The sequence below is a fragment of the Coloeus monedula genome (assembly GCF_965178545.1).
Source record: "Coloeus monedula genome assembly, chromosome: Z".
Taxonomy (NCBI): Eukaryota; Metazoa; Chordata; class Aves; order Passeriformes; family Corvidae; genus Coloeus; species Coloeus monedula.
This window is the reverse complement of record NC_138822.1, coordinates 83,665,402-83,683,376: the sequence shown is the minus strand read 5'-3', so window position 1 is coordinate 83,683,376 and position 17,975 is coordinate 83,665,402. Positions and strand designations below refer to the sequence as shown.

At 51.4% G+C, this 17,975-nt stretch overlaps 1 protein-coding gene across 4 annotated transcripts in view; it reads right to left on the bottom strand.

The window, feature by feature from the left end:
- CTIF (cap binding complex dependent translation initiation factor) overlaps positions 1–17,975 on the bottom strand; it is a 148,350-nt gene that overhangs the window by 16,024 nt on the left and 114,351 nt on the right. For all 4 annotated transcript variants that reach the window (XM_082300848.1, XM_082300849.1, XM_082300850.1 and 1 more), the window contains one exon: positions 4,799–4,954. In XM_082300848.1, the coding sequence (XP_082156974.1) occupies positions 4,799–4,954 (156 nt within the window). The remainder of the gene's footprint in view (positions 1–4,798; positions 4,955–17,975) is intronic.

Genomic DNA, 17,975 nt, shown 5'->3' with positions numbered 1-17,975 from the left:
GCATGAGAGGTGGCAGAGCCCTCCCTGTGTCGCCTGCCCGTGTGGGACACCAGCTGGTGAGCTGCCTCGAGGGACCACAGTGGCATTATTGCCACATGGCATCACTTTAAGCCTGAGTCCATTGAGACAGATTTTTCATCCTCCTGCTCTGCTGCCATAGGCAACTGCTCAGGTTACCTGGCTGCTAAATGGCATCGTAAGAACAAACAAACGCATGCAAACAGCACTTGGCACCAGCCACCCAGGCTGGAATTGGCTGCTCCTGGCAGAGGGCTGGCAGGGAGGTGGCAGCTCCCAGCCCCAGGGCCACCTCCTTGGTGTCCCAACATCTGCTGAGGATGAGACAGACACCAGAGGAGGCAAACCTCCCAACAGCACTCATCAACAGCCACACTGGCTGTGATCCCTCCTTCCCTGCAGAGCTCAGATGTCACCTAGAACTGGGCTGAGCCCCTCGGGATCTAGTCCTAATGCTCCCCCTCCCCAGCAGCACCAGGGGATGAAGCAGGGAGGGCACTGAGCTGTGGTGGCCCATGGCCACCCTGCTGACTCACACACAGACATGGGAGCACAGAGCTGGATGAGGGACAGCCAGCTCCAGCCATCCTTAGGGAAGGCAAAAGTGGTGACAATCAGCGAACAATAGATGGCAAATAATATTATTTATTATCTCTACATCTTCAGTACCCACGGGGCACTTCTTGCACTGCACACAGGGCTCTGATGGTTCAACTGACATTTGCTGCTCCCTCGCCTTAACCACCCAATTTCTCCATTTTGCTGACTCTGCCGAAAGCCACAGAAAAGAAGAAATATGGCCAGGCTGCAAGAACCAAAGTCCCTTGGTTATTCTCCTGGTTTTGGGGGACATGCAATATGAAGCACTGTTGGAGCATGCCTCAGCATGGTCCTTGGTGTTTGGGCATGGGGCAGAGGTTTTGGAGCAGGACGGATGTCAGCATGTTCACATCTCACCATCCTGAAAGGGCAGAAGGAGATGTTCAGGGACAAATTTAGAGAGGTTTTGTGAAATGAAGCGAGGCCAGAGTCAAGAGGGCTTATAGGGCTGGAAGGAGAGAGTGGGACATCTCTCTTGCTTAAGACCATCATGCACAGCAGACGGGACAACTTCCTAATACTGCTGAAAGTGTTTTCACCAGATAAAAGCCTAATGGAACAATGGGGTCCTGCAAGATGCCACCACTGGTCCCAAGTGAGACCAGCAAGCTCTGGAAGCAGGCAAGGGTCAAACCCACAGTGCCCTGGCTGCAGCATAACCATCCCTGGGGAAAGCCTTTATCCCAGGAACAATGCCTTCTTCCAGCTCGCCCTCGATTCCCCGAAGTTCTGAGGGAAGAATGGGAGGAAAGCGCTTTTATTTCTATTTAACATCTCTGCTTTGTTATTCTTTTCCCAGGCTTCCCAGATCTGATGGCTGCAATCGTTCTCATCTGCAAAGGGCTCTCCTCCTTTCCCCAGTTGTCTCCAGGTCTTTGGGCCAACCTTGGGCATCCATTGCCTTTCTCCAACTTAAAATATGCACTGTTCCTAGCAGAAAAACATGTTTTGGTCCAAACCACCATCCAAATGCACTGTGCTCCATTACACCATTTTAATGAGAGCTGGATCCACCTTTTACTTCCCTTGGCAAACCATCTCTTTGCCTAAAATCCTAACGCTGACATTACCAGACCTCACTGTGAGGACACACTCTCAGCCTGCACAAACCCCACCCTAAACCCCTCGGAATAGTCATGGAAATTAAACCTTTTCATTTGGTAGGGAATTCTGCTCCTGGGAGATGCTGTCACAGTGTGGGCTGTGATGGCAGTCCCTTCCTTCTCCCCTGGTTTCAAGCTCAAGTGATGGATGAGGGTGCAGCAGAGCCCACACAGGAGGGGGACTTGGTCTGGACTCTGCTTGTGCCAAGGGGCACAGCCACTCCTTTGGTTCCCAAAACTCTGCCTGGGCGAGGTGGCAGCCCTGACCCAAATTTCCTTTGCCATGGTTTACCACCCACTGCTGAGACACAGAGGCCTGGCTGCTTCCCCGAGGACAGCGAAGGGCGCCGGGTCGATCAGCCAGCAAACCCCAGCATTTATCACTCCAGCCTCACCTTAAATGAACTTGTATTTGTTTGTTTTTTTTTTTTTTCTTTCCCAGCCCACAAAACCAACCCATCCACACCGATCAATAAACAACACATTGTCACCCAATGCCCCAGCCATGTCCCTAGCTCCTCCCCACCCAGCACCGATGTCCTCACAGCCACCCTCACTCCCTCCCACCCCGCTAATGATGGTGTGAATAAGCTTTTATTTGGGGGGGGAAAGGAGCTGGAGAGAGGAAGCTTTGCACGGGGAAGGGAAGAGACATTCTTGTCTCAGTCATCAGGCAATTTTCCCTTTCCTCTTGCTCACTGCCTCGCTGACCTTTAGCTGAGTCTGCCACAGCTATAAAGGAAAAGAGAAAAAGGAAAAAAAAAAAAAAAGAGAAACTAAAAAGCAAGAGGAGCTGAAAGGACAGGCAGAGGGAAAGATGTTATCTTGCCTCTGCTAATGATTTATGGTAAAAGGATGGGTGGATGGAGGCAGAGGGACTTACGCAGGACTGTGGGCAGCACAGAGGGAGATTGCTAGGGAATACCCAACATGGAGGGAGTTAGGGATGAGGGGCTGAGCCATGTACATGGGGACATATGCTCTGATCAGCAGAAGGGAAAAAAACCCATTGTGAGTGCTACTACACCTTGTGAATCTGCCCTGAGGCACGTGGGAGTCCCAAGCTTTACAGGCTGTGGTGACACCCCCTGCTCTGCTGGGACACAACCCATGTGGTTCATGGGGATCACCAAGGGCTGAGCACTCTGCACAGTCAGGGACTTTCCACACTCTCACAGAGCACCCCACCACCTCCCTGGTTGTGTCTACAGCCTGTCTTTGGCCCTGGCAATCATCTCAGAGCTTGTCACTGCTGATAAATAAATAGGTGGTCCTTTCCCCTGGGCTAGCCCTGTGCAGCAGGATTAGCTGGCAATGGCAAAAAAAGGTGTCAGGATGAAAACCCATTCCAAAGCCATGGAAGAGGGATGGCATGAACCAAGGTCAGAGCACTGCAGAGAGAGAGCAGTCACAGACCAACCATTTCGGGGCAGGGGAGCCAGAAGAGTCAGGCTCATCCATGTCAGCTAAGCTAAGAGTCTTCCTAGAGTCACAGACTGGCTTGAGTTGGAAGAGACCTAAAGATCACCTCGCTATTAAAGATCACCTAGTAAAGTCATCTGTGACAAACAACACCACAGGGACAGACCTGTCCTGCTAAGGAACAGAAATGTATTTTTAAGAGCAAATTTACGCATGACATCTTGATATAATTAGTAAATCTTTTTATGGAGCTGCCCTGTAGCAAAAAATATCCCTGATACATTAAATTCACCTCCTTCTGCACACCTTTAGATCACCACCATGTCCCTACAGAGCAGAAAGGTGACAAGAGGGACAGTGACAGCATGGCTAGGGCAGATGGGAGTGGGCAGGGAAAAACTCTGGCAGAATGAGGGCTGTGTTGTGTCACGATTACGATGGGAAGTGGATGGGCACGGGGGCTTTGCTAGACGTCAAGATCTTCCCCAGAAGGTGACACATACCTCAGTGGGCAGAGATTTTGGGGAAGTTTGGCTATTCTTAGCATCCCTCTCCCATCTCCTCCTCTGGATATGTGTGTCTCATCATGAGGCCCGCACTCCTCACCACTCCAGTCACCATCTGTGAACCCTGCCCACAGTACTACCACCCAGACAAAATGTTTATGGTGTGTTTGCATTCAGAGGAAACTTCCCATGCACGTAAAAAAAGTCATCACCAGCACTTTCTTTATCCTTCCCTTGCCCGAGGTCTAGCGGAGAACTTATTTTACAGCGAGTTATTTATGGCCTGACAGAAGCACCACTGAAAATTTGAGAGTCACAGCTCCAACTCTGGGAAACGAGGCGGGTTTTTCTCAGAAAGTCTTCTAAAGGCACCAGCAGGAGACAAAACCATTTTTAAAACAGGATGGAGGGAAGCCCTCTCCTCCTCTATGGAACATTAACACTTGAGCTGTCTTTTCTGTATGTACTCACTGAGGTTTCCACCACCACCCTGAGCCACGGGGAGCTCAAGTTCTGAAAAATCTCCAACCCTGATGACAGGGCTGGGTTTCTGTTGCACTGGGTGGGGTCTAAGGACATTAGGGCCCTCATTTCTCTCCCTCCTTCCCCCCCTCAGTCTGTCTCATCTATTCAGGTATCTTCACCTGTTTTAAGAAACTGTTTAAGTTGCTTAGGTGGGGATTTTCACAACACTGCGATTTGCAAACTCCAGTGCTGGGTTTGCCATTCCAACTGTTGGTCCTTTCTAACCCCTGGACAAAGGGAGTGTGAGCTTTAAATATTGTGCTTTAACGAGCAGAAAGACAACGTGCAGGAAGAGCCAAGCATCCCTGCAGATATGGGTACTTTTGAAGTGAGAAGTGTAGGCAAACATCTAGGAATTACAAAGCAAAGATGGAATCCTAGAATGGTTTGGGCTGGGAAGGCCTTAAAGATCCTCCGTCTAGTTCTGACTTCCTGCCATAGGCAGGGACACCTTCCACTATCCCAGATTGCTCCAAGCCCCATCCAGCCTGGCCTTGGACACTTCCAAGGATCCAGGGGCAGCTACAGCCTTTCCAGTGTCGTCCACGGACCACGGGCATCTCCACACAGCAACACAACAGCTTGTCCCACTGGTGGGGAAGGACGAAGTGGGAAGGCATTTACCTCCCTGAGGCAGGTATAGATGGGGCAGACGAGGACTCGGAAGGGCTCCCCGGTGCTGCTCCTCATGGTGCCGAAGACCTCGCAGAGGAAGGTGATGAACCCCAGCCAGCGCTCCACGTCCCGCTGCTGCAGCTCCTCCCGCATGGAGAAATCCTTCTGCAAGAGGCACAGAGACAAGAGGCTGCATCAGCAACACCGCACCACCACGGGAGAGGCAACGGCTGTCTAGAGAGGGAATTAGGAGGAAATTGAAACTCGGGGTGGGGGGAGGACAGACAGACAGACTGACTCTTTAGTAACAGTGGGGAGATTACTCAATGCGTGTGGAGTGGCTGCAATTGCAACACAGCAAAGCCACCAGAAAGCAGGTACTGTAGAAATAGCACCAACTCCTGCAACAACTGCCACAGCTTGCACTAGAGATGGCGTCTCCTGCACCCCACTGTCCCCCCTGACAGACACGGGGACTCTTTTCTGTATGCACCACCAGGACCGAATCAAGGCAGCAACAGAGAGGTTAAATAAAATGCAGAGGAAATGCTGGTGGCCGTGCTGGGCTTGGTGGTCCAGGTTGACCTGCCCAGCCCATTTATTCCAGTATCTTCAGCAGACCCGGTGTCTGGCCAGGAGCATCCTAATGGTCTGGCTGCTCTCTGGTGTCTCACAAAATAATGGCAGAGACTGGCTCCCTGCCTGACCAGAAGATCAGGGCAGCCTGGGCTTGGCATTAAAAGGTCACCCTGCGCCTGAGCTGATGGTTGCTATGACTAAGGATTATCCCAGTGACGTGATTTATGGATCAGCATCAGGAGGAAGCACACAGGGAGATAGCTGCCTCTCCATCATACCTCCAGCTCGGGTGAAAGAAGGGGTTTGTCCAAAAGCAGGGTATGAAGAGGGATGTATGTGATGGAAGCGTGTGGCAAAGAGCACAAGGCAACACAGAAAAGCAAATAAAAAGCCTTCTAGAGGATGGCACAAGGGAGTGCATCATGCTCAGAGTCAAGAAGGTTTCCCTGGGCCCTAAGAGATGCTGCAGAGGTTCTTGCATGACATCCCACGCGACTTTGCTTGTCTGTCTCCATAGAGACCTTTCCTTGGTACTAAAATTTAGTAGACACTAAGCAGGAGAACACTGAAGAAGAAGAGGACAAGTTCGTTCTCCACACTGCCTGCTCCCGGTGCAGGTTGCACAACCTTTGAAATCCAGCAACTAAATAAATTACCTTCTATCTTTTTCATCTCAGTTTATTCCTACTGCCTGAGACAAAGGGCTTTGCTGCTGCAAATGCTCTGACCTGCAGCTGCTCTCTGCAAAGCTGGGGAGATAAAAAAGCCACCACACCAAAGTTTGCTCTCTTGCCCTGGACAACACACAGGAGGTCTTCCTTTTAGAACAAAGGAAAGTGAAGCAGCTGCTAAAGAAAGCCAGGCAAAAGCATGATGATTATTTTCAAGACACAACTGCATGCACAGAAGATCCAAGGCAGGAGCTATTTATATGTTTCACTACAAATGGAAAAATAAAATATGAATTTGCATATGCAGGAAAAAAGACTTGTAAAATAGCTGAGGCACTTATTAACCAAACAGCGATGACTAATTCCTCTCTACACCCATTTCCATAAGTCAGTTGCCCAACTGTGTCTGCGACTTCGAAGTCAACCTGCAGCCAAATCCTGCTGGGTCTCCCCAGACTCTCTGGGGGAGTTTGCAGAGTTCATCCTTTCATTAACCAGCCAGTCCCTGGGCAGTAATGGAAGAGTTATTTGCCAGCTCAGGTTATCACCCCAGGGTTACTCAATTACTTGTCCTGGAGTTTTCAATTGATTTTTAATGCAAAAATAAAAAGGTAAAGACACATGATATCCTGATTACTGAGAAATTAAAAAAACAGGCAAGAGCATCACATGCCCCTCATCTGCCCCATCCACCCATGTAGAGCACAAAAAGCTCCCTTGGAACCCTGGAGCTTTTCTGGATTCCTCTGCATCTCCTGGCACTGTCTCATGCAGCAGTCCAGCCAGCTCCAGCCCCCAACCCATCCTGACCCTCCCAGCCTGGATGCCCTTCAGCACCTTCTGTCCTGCCTGGACCTGGAAGCTCCACACTGATATACCTGGGGAGCTGTGCTGTATTTTGGGATCTCTGGGGCATGCTGTGAAATTCCTAGCAGCTTGGGATAACTGCACGGGCTCTGCAGTCCCAGATTACTGGGCAAGAATAAAAACCACTGCAGGAAACTCTGCTCCTTCTTGTTCCTGCTTCAAACATGTCCTGCTCTGCACCTTTGCAAGAGAGAAAACTGACTCTTCAACATTTTCCTTTAAAAATGGTTATCTTTTGTAAAAAAAACCCCATCAAACCAACTAACCCCCCAAAATTCCATAAACCAACCAGCAAACCAAACCAAACTCATGAGGCCTGGGATGGGAGCCAGGCAGGAAAGGATTCCACCACACATCACCCTCCTTTTTTCATCCTGTGGCACCTGGTGGGTGATGCAGAGACATCAGTGAACACTGCCCCACCTTTGCAGCTGTAAGAAGATCCTTGTAAAAGAAAATGGTCTGAGGTTCCCCCTCCTCCAGTCACAGGAAAGCTTGTGCAGACTTTGAGGGACCCCCACGAAGGATGGGAGAGGGGGATGGAATACAGGATGGATGCAGAAGGCCACGAGAACATTTCCACCCAGAATGCGATGCCACAGAGGGAACAATTTTGTTCCATTTGCAGACTCAGCTTGGGCCAAACTTTGCAAAAGGAGGTGATTTGCACGTGTTCTGCAAAAGGAGGGGAGTGACACTGATTCCTCTGACAAAGTAGGAAGAGCATCTCGCCAGTGGGAGGAAATTTTCTGGACCACGCCTGCCTACAGGCCAGAGCTGGGATTGGCAGGAACCTCCATGGCAGCTGGACTTGCAGTGCCAGAGGTATCCTGAAGCATCCTGAGAAACCCATCTGCCTCATGATGGTGCTACACCAGTGTCTCAGCATGCACCAGGAAGGTGGTCCAGGGAGCTCTGTGCTTAAATTTGGCCTTCAGCGAGCAGCTTTGACCCGTACCATGGTGTGCACTGAGTGCCACCCATGCAGAGGTGCCCCATCTGCCTTGGGGTGTTTGAGGAGACCACTGCCATCACCGAGGCTCAGCTGGGTTGTTTGATTAATGGAGTTACACGTGTGACTCACCTGCTGCAGGCCAGCCATGCCCACAGCAGGCCCTGTGACCCTTTGAGAACACGGAGAGCAGCTCCAAAGGCTGTGCAACCCAAACGGATGAGCCAGAGCCAGCACGTGGGAGAGGTGAGGAGCCGGCCGGCAGAGAACAAACCCCACGTCCTGTGTGCCCGGGGCACATCCGATGGAGCCGTGCCCTGACCCACAGACCTCCACACACCAGTGACGAGCCTGGAGGGGGCTGAAAAGCTCTGGAACCAGACAGCCGGGTCACTGCCCTGCCCATTGAACTTTATTTGCTCTGGAAATGCCTCACGGAGTTATATAAAAATAACCTGCGGATTGGCTTGCCCCATGCTTAGGTGGTGATGTCAGAGCAGTAAGCAAATTATCTTTCATCAGTTTGGCTGTATTTTTAAACACAAATTGTATTACTAATTTGGGGGTGCTCTGGCCTGTAGATAATCTGGGTGTGTTTACTGGATGACCTTCCTTCAGTGCCTATAGTTTAAAATAAAATGTATTTATACCAGGTAGCAGGGTTGGCCTCCCTTCTCTGCCTGGTTTGGGAGAAGAATTCATTGGGAAACCATGTGGCAAGTAGGGGGATGCCAAGGGGACCTCGAAAGAGTTCTCATACAGGACAAGTTTGGGGCATAAATCTGAAGGCTAAGCATGTTCATCATGTTGGGCCTCACCATGTGCGATGGGTAGGTCAGGGTGGCCTGTGTTCACACATCACAGAGATGGCCCAGGGCTCAGTAAAACCTCTGACATCCTCTGTGGGATCTTTTGTAAGCTTGGCTGAAGCTCCTGCCAGTAATGGAAATTCAAAATGCCTTTATCCTGGGGGTGTCCACTCTTGCAGCCCAGTGAAAGCCCACTCCCCATCCCAGTGTAGATGCAGTTCATGCAACACTGGCTCATGACAGGGGACATGAGACCTTTCAGAGACTAGGAGCAAGTTAGAAGAGCCAAGAGGAATGGCCACTCAGTGGGAGAGCAGGCAAATCCATCCTCTAACATTTTTGGTGGGCAGCAGAGTCAGGTAGGATGAGAAGCAGCATTTTGCCATCAGATCTAAGTCCTCACCCCAGCTCAGACAGCTGCAGCTGAAAATTCTTCCCTTGGGAGTTCGTCACCCTTTTTTAAAGACAAGTTCCAAATAACTTTTCCCCAGATCTGGGCCCACCGACCCATGGCTGACTCTGGCAACAGCAAGTTCGAGGGCAAAAGTTTAGTGAGGGATAAAAATGAGGGTTAATTTAAGCATCACCACCTTCTGATGGAAAAAAAAAAGAGGCACATTTGGGCTTGTTGCTCTGTGAACACAGGGTTCTTCCTCTGGCAGCTCTGCTGTTTACTCAGTCATTGTCAAGGAGGCAGGAAATACTGAGTCAGAAATACTGCACAAAAAGAAATATATGATGCTTAGATATTTGTGCTAAGAGCTATATAAAAAGCTGAGATAGGCTGTGCTAAATAGTTGATCTTACTGGCAATGTTCTGTGAAACCCTGGAGCCCTAAATGGCTGTTGGGAAAGGGCCGAGACAAATGCAGAGGGTTGGAGGAGGGAGCTGGTGGGCAGAGGTTGGACAGCCTCTGTCCCTTACTGCTGTCCTGGAGAAGCACAAACCTTCCTAGAAAGGGCTCCATAAATCACATTTTGCACAATTAACATCACTGCATTATTCCCTGCTTAGAACTTAAATACTACGTGTATTTGTGTCCTGGCTTGCAGGACACTCTGATGTGCAGCTTTGCTTCCTGAGGAGTATAGACCTGTGAGATGAGTGGTTTGCATTCAGGAGCAGCTCAGGAGGTGCTGGACAAACCTGTGACAGCACCAGGGAGGGATCAAACACCTCTGCCCATGGATTTGTGGGGTCTCACTGAGCTCCTCTGTACCACCCACAGCTCCACTGGGAATGTCTCACTTCATGGACAACACTACAAAAACACCTCTGCTGGAGGTGGTGGGACATGAAGCGGGACCATCAGCTCTTCCATGGGCTCTGCCCTTCCTCCAGCCACCCACTCCTGGCCTCTCTGCCTGCACCCAAGGACAGAACCCCATGGAGATCCCACCACACCGTCCCTGCCCACGCTACTGCCAGCATGGAGACAAGACAGAGCAGAGTAAGGTGATGACAGAAAACCTGCTTTGAGCCTACAGCTCCCACGCAGAACCTGGAGAACAGCAGCACAGGAGACTGAGGTTTATTTCCAGCCCTGTGTGGGCTGCCATCACCTCTGTACCCTGATTTCCCATCCGGCAACAAACGGGAATGATTTGCTCATCTTCCTCTGCGAAGTGCTCTGGGGCGTGTGACCGAGACATGCGAATCACGGCAATTATTATGACTGCAACAAAGGAGCTATTGACATTTAAAGCAGCTAAAGCTTTTAAATTACAGATGACACCCTGTGCCCAGCCTTGCAGAGGTCCTGGCTTCACCCAGCCATGAGGCATTTCACTCCCACAGGCTTTCATCACATCGCTTCCTCCATGCTGGAGCTGCACCATTTGAACATCTTCTCAGGATGTTTTGGCCATTTTGGGAAAAGCAGGGAATCCTACCAGTGGCCTTCAGCGTGGATCTGACTTTATGATGGCCACAGTTCTGTGAACTGTTTCAATCACAGAGGGCTCCAAAATGCACCAGATGGTGAAGGTCCAGGCTACCAGGACTGTAACTACCACCCCACAGACACCTACCACACACCATCTCCCTGCCAGATGATTTCTAACTTTCCTTAGATGTCACTGACCAACTCACAGAATCACAGGATGTCTGGGTTGGAAGGGATCTTATAACTCATCTCGTTTTATCCCCCGCCATGGGCAGGGACACCTTCCACTATCCCAGGGTGCTCCAAGCCCCATCCAGCCTGCCTTGAACAATTCCAGGGATATGGAATTCTTCCACATCGGCAAGAACAACTCAAAGATTCTGCATCCATGAGGCAGACACAGTGCTTACTCCTCTCAGAAGAATTTGGGCATGAAGAGAAAGTAAGGTCAAAAAACTCCTGGTTTTTCTAAAGCAGGGGCTAAGCAAACTCCCAGGACAAGAAACATAATCAATTTTACATTCCCAGGTTTGGGTAACTGAGGCAGCTGATGACCAGAGCCAACAGTAGCTGTGGACACTTCCCATGTCTACAAACACCCTGAGGTGACCAGGAAAGTGGTCACTTGAACCTCCTGCCTCCTGGTCTCACCCCAACCTCTCCATCTGGCTCCAAATCTGGGATCAGCAGCAATAAACCACCCAATGTGGGTGTCTCATGGCTTCAGACAGGAGTGCCTGTCAGGTCCTTGAAGGACTGCAGAGGTGAGAGCAGTTAATTATTGATTTAGAGGTTTAAATCACCCTGGTGGGAGCATAATGATGGATGTGCTGACAAAAGTTTTGCTACTAACCTCTCAGCTGCTAGAGATCTTGGAGCACTGTCTGGGTGGAAGCTCTGAGACGACCAGGAGGGTGGATTCAGTAGCCTGGTCTGCACACAACCAACAGCAATCACCATTTTGTCCTGGATGTTTGCCAGCACCTCCTCCAGCACCACCCAGGTGACAGAGTTGCCTTCTTCGTCACTTAATTTTTATTGCTGTCCTTCCTATCTCACACCTTCCTGGGTTCCCAAACATGTGCCAGGGTGTCAGCTCAGCTGGGTAACAGCAATTTATCATCACCTTAAAGACCTGTTATCCCACGAACCCAGACACAGCAAAACACCATCAGCCAGACGTTGCAGTGAGCAAGGGACAGACCTGCCATCTGCAGGACACACAGACACGGGGAGCTACTCACGTGTCTGAGACTCACAAGCCAATCTCTCAGTTCCATGGAGAGGGGCTGGAGGGGAGACAAGGGACCACAGAGAAACACGAATTGATTTCCTTGCTGGCTTGCCAGCAGAGCAGCCAGGACACCCGTTTATCAGCCCTGCAGACCCCCCATGTAACGCCCAGAGGAGGCCGCTCCCCCTCGGCAGCCTTGCTCTTCTGCAGCAGTGCAGGAGATCCTGGCTATATTCATCTTATTCCTGCACTTTCCAGTACAGTGGGAATCTCGAGGCAGTGATGTGCTCTTTGCCTTTATGAGTGTGCACAGGAAGCCTTGGGCTACCTTTGGAATTTTGGAGACACTGGGAGTCCTCCCCCTGAAACAGAGACAAAGAATCCATGCTCTCTAGAGCATCCCACCCCTAGGCCAGCAATTCCCTCCTAGCTACGTGGAGATGGTAGGAAGAGAGAGGATCAAGCACAGCAAATCCCTGCTCATCCCAGCACCCACAGCAGTGCTGATACCCCCACTCCATGGAAAAATATATCGATATAAATCTCCCATCCCATGGGCTGTATTCCTCATAGCACAAGCTCAGTGTAGAAGCATAATGGTTTCAAGAAATACCACAAACACCTATTTTTGGGCTGCTTCATATGAGTGTAGATGGTTTGGCGGGCAGTTTGCAAACCCTTCTCTGCAATGCAGCAGGGTCTGAACCCCAGCACCATCCCCAAATCTGTTCAGAGACCACTTCTGTGCCTGAGAAAATGCTCATCCCACTCCCAACACCAGGCTGAGGTGATGACTGGGACCCCAGTTGTGGCTGAGAGATGGATCCTGCTTTCAAATGCCATGTCTGGAGATGCCCAGCCTTGCAGCCCAGGAGGATGCAGCAGGGACCAGCTGGATTTTGCCAGCAGGGTGCATTCTTATTTTAAATTCTGCACATGCAATGTGTCCTCTTTATAAGGTGGACATAGAAAGGGATCTATGGGGACAAGCCAAATTTGGAAAAAGGGATATAAGAGGAGGAAAACTGACCGTGGAGGCAGGTGCTCCTTTGTCCAGGCACCAGGGATGGAGGAATTCCACTGGCACTGGAAATGAAGCTGTGTCCATTGAAAGGCCAGCTTGCTTGTGAATGAATGAAACCGGGCAGGGAAAGGCAGGCAGCTAATCCTGTTTGACATCAGGAGCTTTACTGCACAGGCACTCCTGGCTCACATCAGTTTGGTCCACGAAGGGATTTTCCTGAGTGCCTGGTAGCTGGCAGCAGGATGTTCTCCTGTGGGATGCTAAGACCCTCCTAGGAAGTGCCCTCTTGCTGGTGTTCACCATGAAGTGGGACTGGGACCACCCATCTGCTGAGCTGGGCAAGACACTGAGGCTTGGCCTCTTCTTCTCTGCAAGCCAGGACTGATGGATGAATGAGGCCTCAGGGGCTTCTCACATCCCCAAAACTTGTCCCTGAAGTGGAAGCCCCTGAGCTGGGTAGCACAGGAGAGCAGACAACCTTTGGATGGACATCCATAGCACAGAGGTGGCTATAAAGAAGTCCAAGGGGCATGAGATATTATAGAATCAGGGCTGGAAAGGACTTTTAAAGGTTATCTAGTTCCAGCCCACTGCCACCTTCCACTGTCCCACGTTGCTCCAAGCCCTGTCCAACCCAGCCTTGGACACTGCCAGGGATCCAGGGGCAGCCACAGCTGCTCTGGGTACCCTGTGCCAGGGCCTGCCCACCCTCACAGACAGCAATTCCTTCCCAATATCCCATCCAGCCCTGCCCTCTGGCACTGGGAAGCCATTCCCTGTGTCCTGTCCCTCCATGCCTTGTCCCCAGTCCCTGTGCAGCTCTCCTGGAGCCCCTTGAGGCCCTGCCAGGGGCTCTGAGCTCTCCCTGGAGCCTTCTCATGTGCAGCTGAACACCCCACAGCTGGCTGCAGAGCAGAGGGGCTCCAGCCCTGGAACATCCTCCCCTGGACCCGTTCTAACAGGTTCATGTCTTTCCTGAACTGGAGGACTCCAGAGCTCCATATGGGCCAGAGTTCTTGGCTGTCTCCTTTAAAAGAAAGCAGAAAAAAACCTGCAAAGATGGACACACAACAACTCGGTGGGTGGGAGAGCACAGGGGGTCCTGTAGGCAGCTGGCCAATCCATCGTGGGATGGGTCTTCCTTTCATCTGCCCCGGGACTGAACCGCGCGGATGATCAAGGAACCGGAGGAGTTAACAGACTCCCAGCCAGAGATATTCGTGGCACCCAGAGTTCGTGTAAAGTTTCATACCGGGACCCTTTACTAAATTCTTTCGGTCATGGGAGAGAAAACACTGCAACTGTTTAGTCTGCAGGGAGGTGGTGGCTCTGGCCCAGCACTCAGCATTGCTGAGCAAACACGCTGGAGAGCAAAGGGGCTGTCACCCCTCTTATCTCATCCGTCTGCTTTTCACCACGTCTCTCCCACCACCAGGCACCTGATGGGCATCGTGTACCAGTGCTGGATCTCCTTGCTGGAAATGCAGCTCTGGGATGGGGGGGAACAAGCCACCACTTGAAAATTGAGACCTGGAGGTGAAGTGCCAGTCTGCTAAAAAAATGTTATTTACACAAAGGAGCTCAGAAAATCTTTCTCAGAGGCCAACATTTACAAATTCTATGTAGCCAGGGAGCTTTTGCTATAAGAAATGTTATATTTGGCTGGTGTTTTTTTTCTTTTACGGGATGTGAAAGATGCATTAATATTTTTTGCTTATCCCCTGAGCATGCAGGTATGGAGCACCCTACAATGACTCCAAAGCTGCCTATCTGTCCTGGGAAAGGTTAGATTACAGAAGGGTGATGCAGAAAACAACATCAACGTGCAAAAGCCCTCAATTGCTCCGTCCTTTGTATCTCTGAAGGGATGTCCATGATTGCCATGGCATACTTTGCCTCAAGCTGGCAGACTGTGAGCATCACCCTGTAAGAACCCTGGATGGCATGGGTTGGAATATCAAAGAGATGCAAGGAAACACACCTTGCTCTTATGAACAAAGCAGAAACAGAAGGAGTTTTGTTTTTCCAGCCTGCCACTGCCTCCTTGGGTGATGGACACTGCACTTGCTGTCCTCATTTTCAGTTCCTGCGGCTCCTGGACTGGAAGTGTTAGCACAGAATCACAGAATGGTTTGGGTTGGGAGGGGTCTTAAAGATCATCTCATTCCAACCTTCCTGCCATGGGCAGGGACACCTTCCACTATCCCAGGCTGCTCCAAACCCTGCCCAGCCTGCCTTTATCACTGGGTTTGGATCCCCAGCACTGCCAGAGATGCTTCTTTTAACCCCTCTTTAATAAAAAAAAAAATATTTAGAGCAATAGTAATTTAAAAACAAAGAAGCAAGAAAAGTGGAAGAATTTGTCACTGGGAGGGGAAAAGGAAGCACTGTTTTGGGATGCTCAGTGAGGAAAGAGAGCACAGGGTGCACACCCCATGGTTGGCAGCACTGCTGATGAGACCAGAGGATGTGCCAAGGTAGGGCAGCATCCTCCAGCCAAGCACTGTTTGCTCCTGTCCCCAAGACTTAGATTCTGTGTTTTGCATCAGCAACAGGCCTGGGAAGCTGTAGGACAGGGACCTGAAATAATTCTCAAGCCTCATTCCTCACCCCTCAAGTGTCCTCTGGCTCCTCTGCTCCCAGTACCCACCAAAACCACTTCCCACTGTAATTTTGCTTAAATGTGTGCAGCAGGAAAAGATGGGGCTGTGCAAAACCATCCCCTCAGGGGAAGGAAAGGGGATGTGGACTTTGTAAAAGCATTGATTCTCCAGTTCCAGATTCTGGCATAGCTATGAATACCCACCAATGAAAAAACCCTGAGCCTAAGTGTGCTCGGGGGATGCTGAGGGTGCTCAAGCTGCAGGTCCCACGGGATCATCCCTCTGGGAGCCACCACAGCAGTCGGGTTCACTTGGCTGGGAACTGAATCTGGTTCAGAAACTTGTGACCCAGTTAGAAAATCTTGAAGAGATTTCCTGCTGGAGAGCACAAGAGCATCCTCTGCATGCTACAGGCCTATGTCCAAGTAAAGCCAGGGATGGGCAAAGCACATGTGCTTTAAGCACATGCTATCTCATCTTCCCTCTTTCCCAGGGCAGAAAAAGAGGTGCTTCCCTCTCCAACATCCTTCTACCCAAACCCCATGCTGGCACATGTATCTGCCCCGGCCTTGGAACAGGAGGTGATGTCCCTGGCACTTGCTTCTCCAGGGTGCTCCTGTGTCAGCAGGATGCTTCATTCCCTGACAAAATCACCGGGGGTGGGGTGGGGTGGGATGGGTGTCAGGCAGGGTGATGCATCACGGGGTCCTGATGAGCCTCCAAAACTCCTGTGCCCAGGTGAGGTGAAGGGAATCAGCTAAGAGCAGGGCTGGGCACAGCAGCTTGTCTGCCAGTATGGGGAGCAGGGATCGTCCAACTCTGCAGCATCCCAAAATCCACACCTTGGGGGTGGCTGCAGCAGCCTGAGCTGGACTGGGGCTGGAGCAGGCAGGAGCAGATGGTCTGTGAGGAGGGTGCCTCGGGCCAGCTGAGCCCCCCGGCTGACAGGAACACACTCCCACATGCCGAGGGTTTGAGCATTTTGGGAGCAAATGAGGGATTAGGAGCTGATGCCAGTTCAGCCCGATCTGGAGGGGTCTCAGCACTGAAATGTCTCCCTGCCTTTCCTCACGTCTCATCAATGGATAAATGGATTTTGAGGCTCTTTTTTTTTTTCCATTTCTGCTGTTTCTACCAGGACCCCCAGCATCCACACCCACCAACAATGTCTGGGGGCACCCAGGAGCCCACCCCAGCAGGAGGCTGCTGCCTGGCTCTGTCCCAGGGCTGCAGGCAGGATGCAGGCAGGCTGCAGGCAGGCTCAGCAGTCTGCAGTCTCCACCTAGAGCCCAGAACAGCCTCTACTCCGTGCTTAAACCCATGCACAGGGTGTGCACGGGTCCCACCGCAGCGCGAACCCCGCGCTCTGGACTCGGCTGTGCTTTTAGCAGGTGGCAGCAGCTCGGCCACGAGTGATCCTGACACTCTTCACCACCAACCTGCATGAGCACGAGGAGCCTCTGCTGGGTCCCCCCACCACTGGGAGATGCCCAGGGCATCCACTGCCCGGCAGAGACAATGAGACACCAAGTGCCATCCCTCTGGTCCCATCATGTGCTGGAGCACAGGCTGGTCCCCACTGTGGCCTTGAAATCTTGGCCCCTTCGAGGTGAAAAGGAGCCAGGAGAAATCACACACTAATTTATGGAGTAAAGGTGATGGCTGTTTTTTCACAACACACCTGAGCATTGTAGAGGTATAAGGTATAAAACCCTACCAGCACATTGAATTAAAGTCAGATGCACCAATCTTTAAACCCTAAGGGATTTTTTTTAGAAAATTAGTCCTGCTTCCTATCAAACTCTCAACTGCAGGATGCACTGCTAGTCTAATTTAAGCACCTGTCCTGTGCAGAGCCATAAATGTGGCTGCATTGGGCAGACTCCAGACCCCAGTAACCTGCAGAGCACTGGGGACAGTCCCCTTGCCATCCCCTGTGACGCCCACTGCTATGTCAGTAGCCCTGTGGACACCTCCAGATGCAGCTCAACGTGATCCCCAAAATCCACCTTGGCCTCGGACTGAGGACTGATGTGCAGTGCAAATCTACTGCTCATTTAATTTAGGGTCTGGATCAACTACTCCCAGCCCAGACAGCTCCTAGTGCTTGCGGGGCACAACTCCTGTCCCCATCCCCTCCTTCCTATCAGTGCAAAAATGCCTTTATCTTTGCGCTCCGTTAAAACCTGACATCTTGGGCTCCACTAACCCCTCCCTCACCTCACCACCACCCTCCAAAGAGGTGCTGCCTGGTGCTCCCTGGCCCCCACCACGCTGCCTTGCCGTGGAGAGGCCGCAGAGCAGCCGGGTGCTTCCAACAGCCGCCGTTCCGCTTGGGAGAAGTGGCAAGTTCAAAGCACGCAGCCGGACATTTAATCCAGGGCTCTCCAGTAACTCCCAGCCCCGCACGGGATCCGTGCGCCAGCGGCTCCTGGAGCCTCCCGTGGCCAAGCCCAGCGCTGTTACTGCGGGCAGGGAGCTTGGCTGGGCTCGGGGTAAAGGCAGGGCCAGCTCGAATTGATGCCCAGCCCTGCCCTTCACCTGCCGGTGCAGGCAGGCTG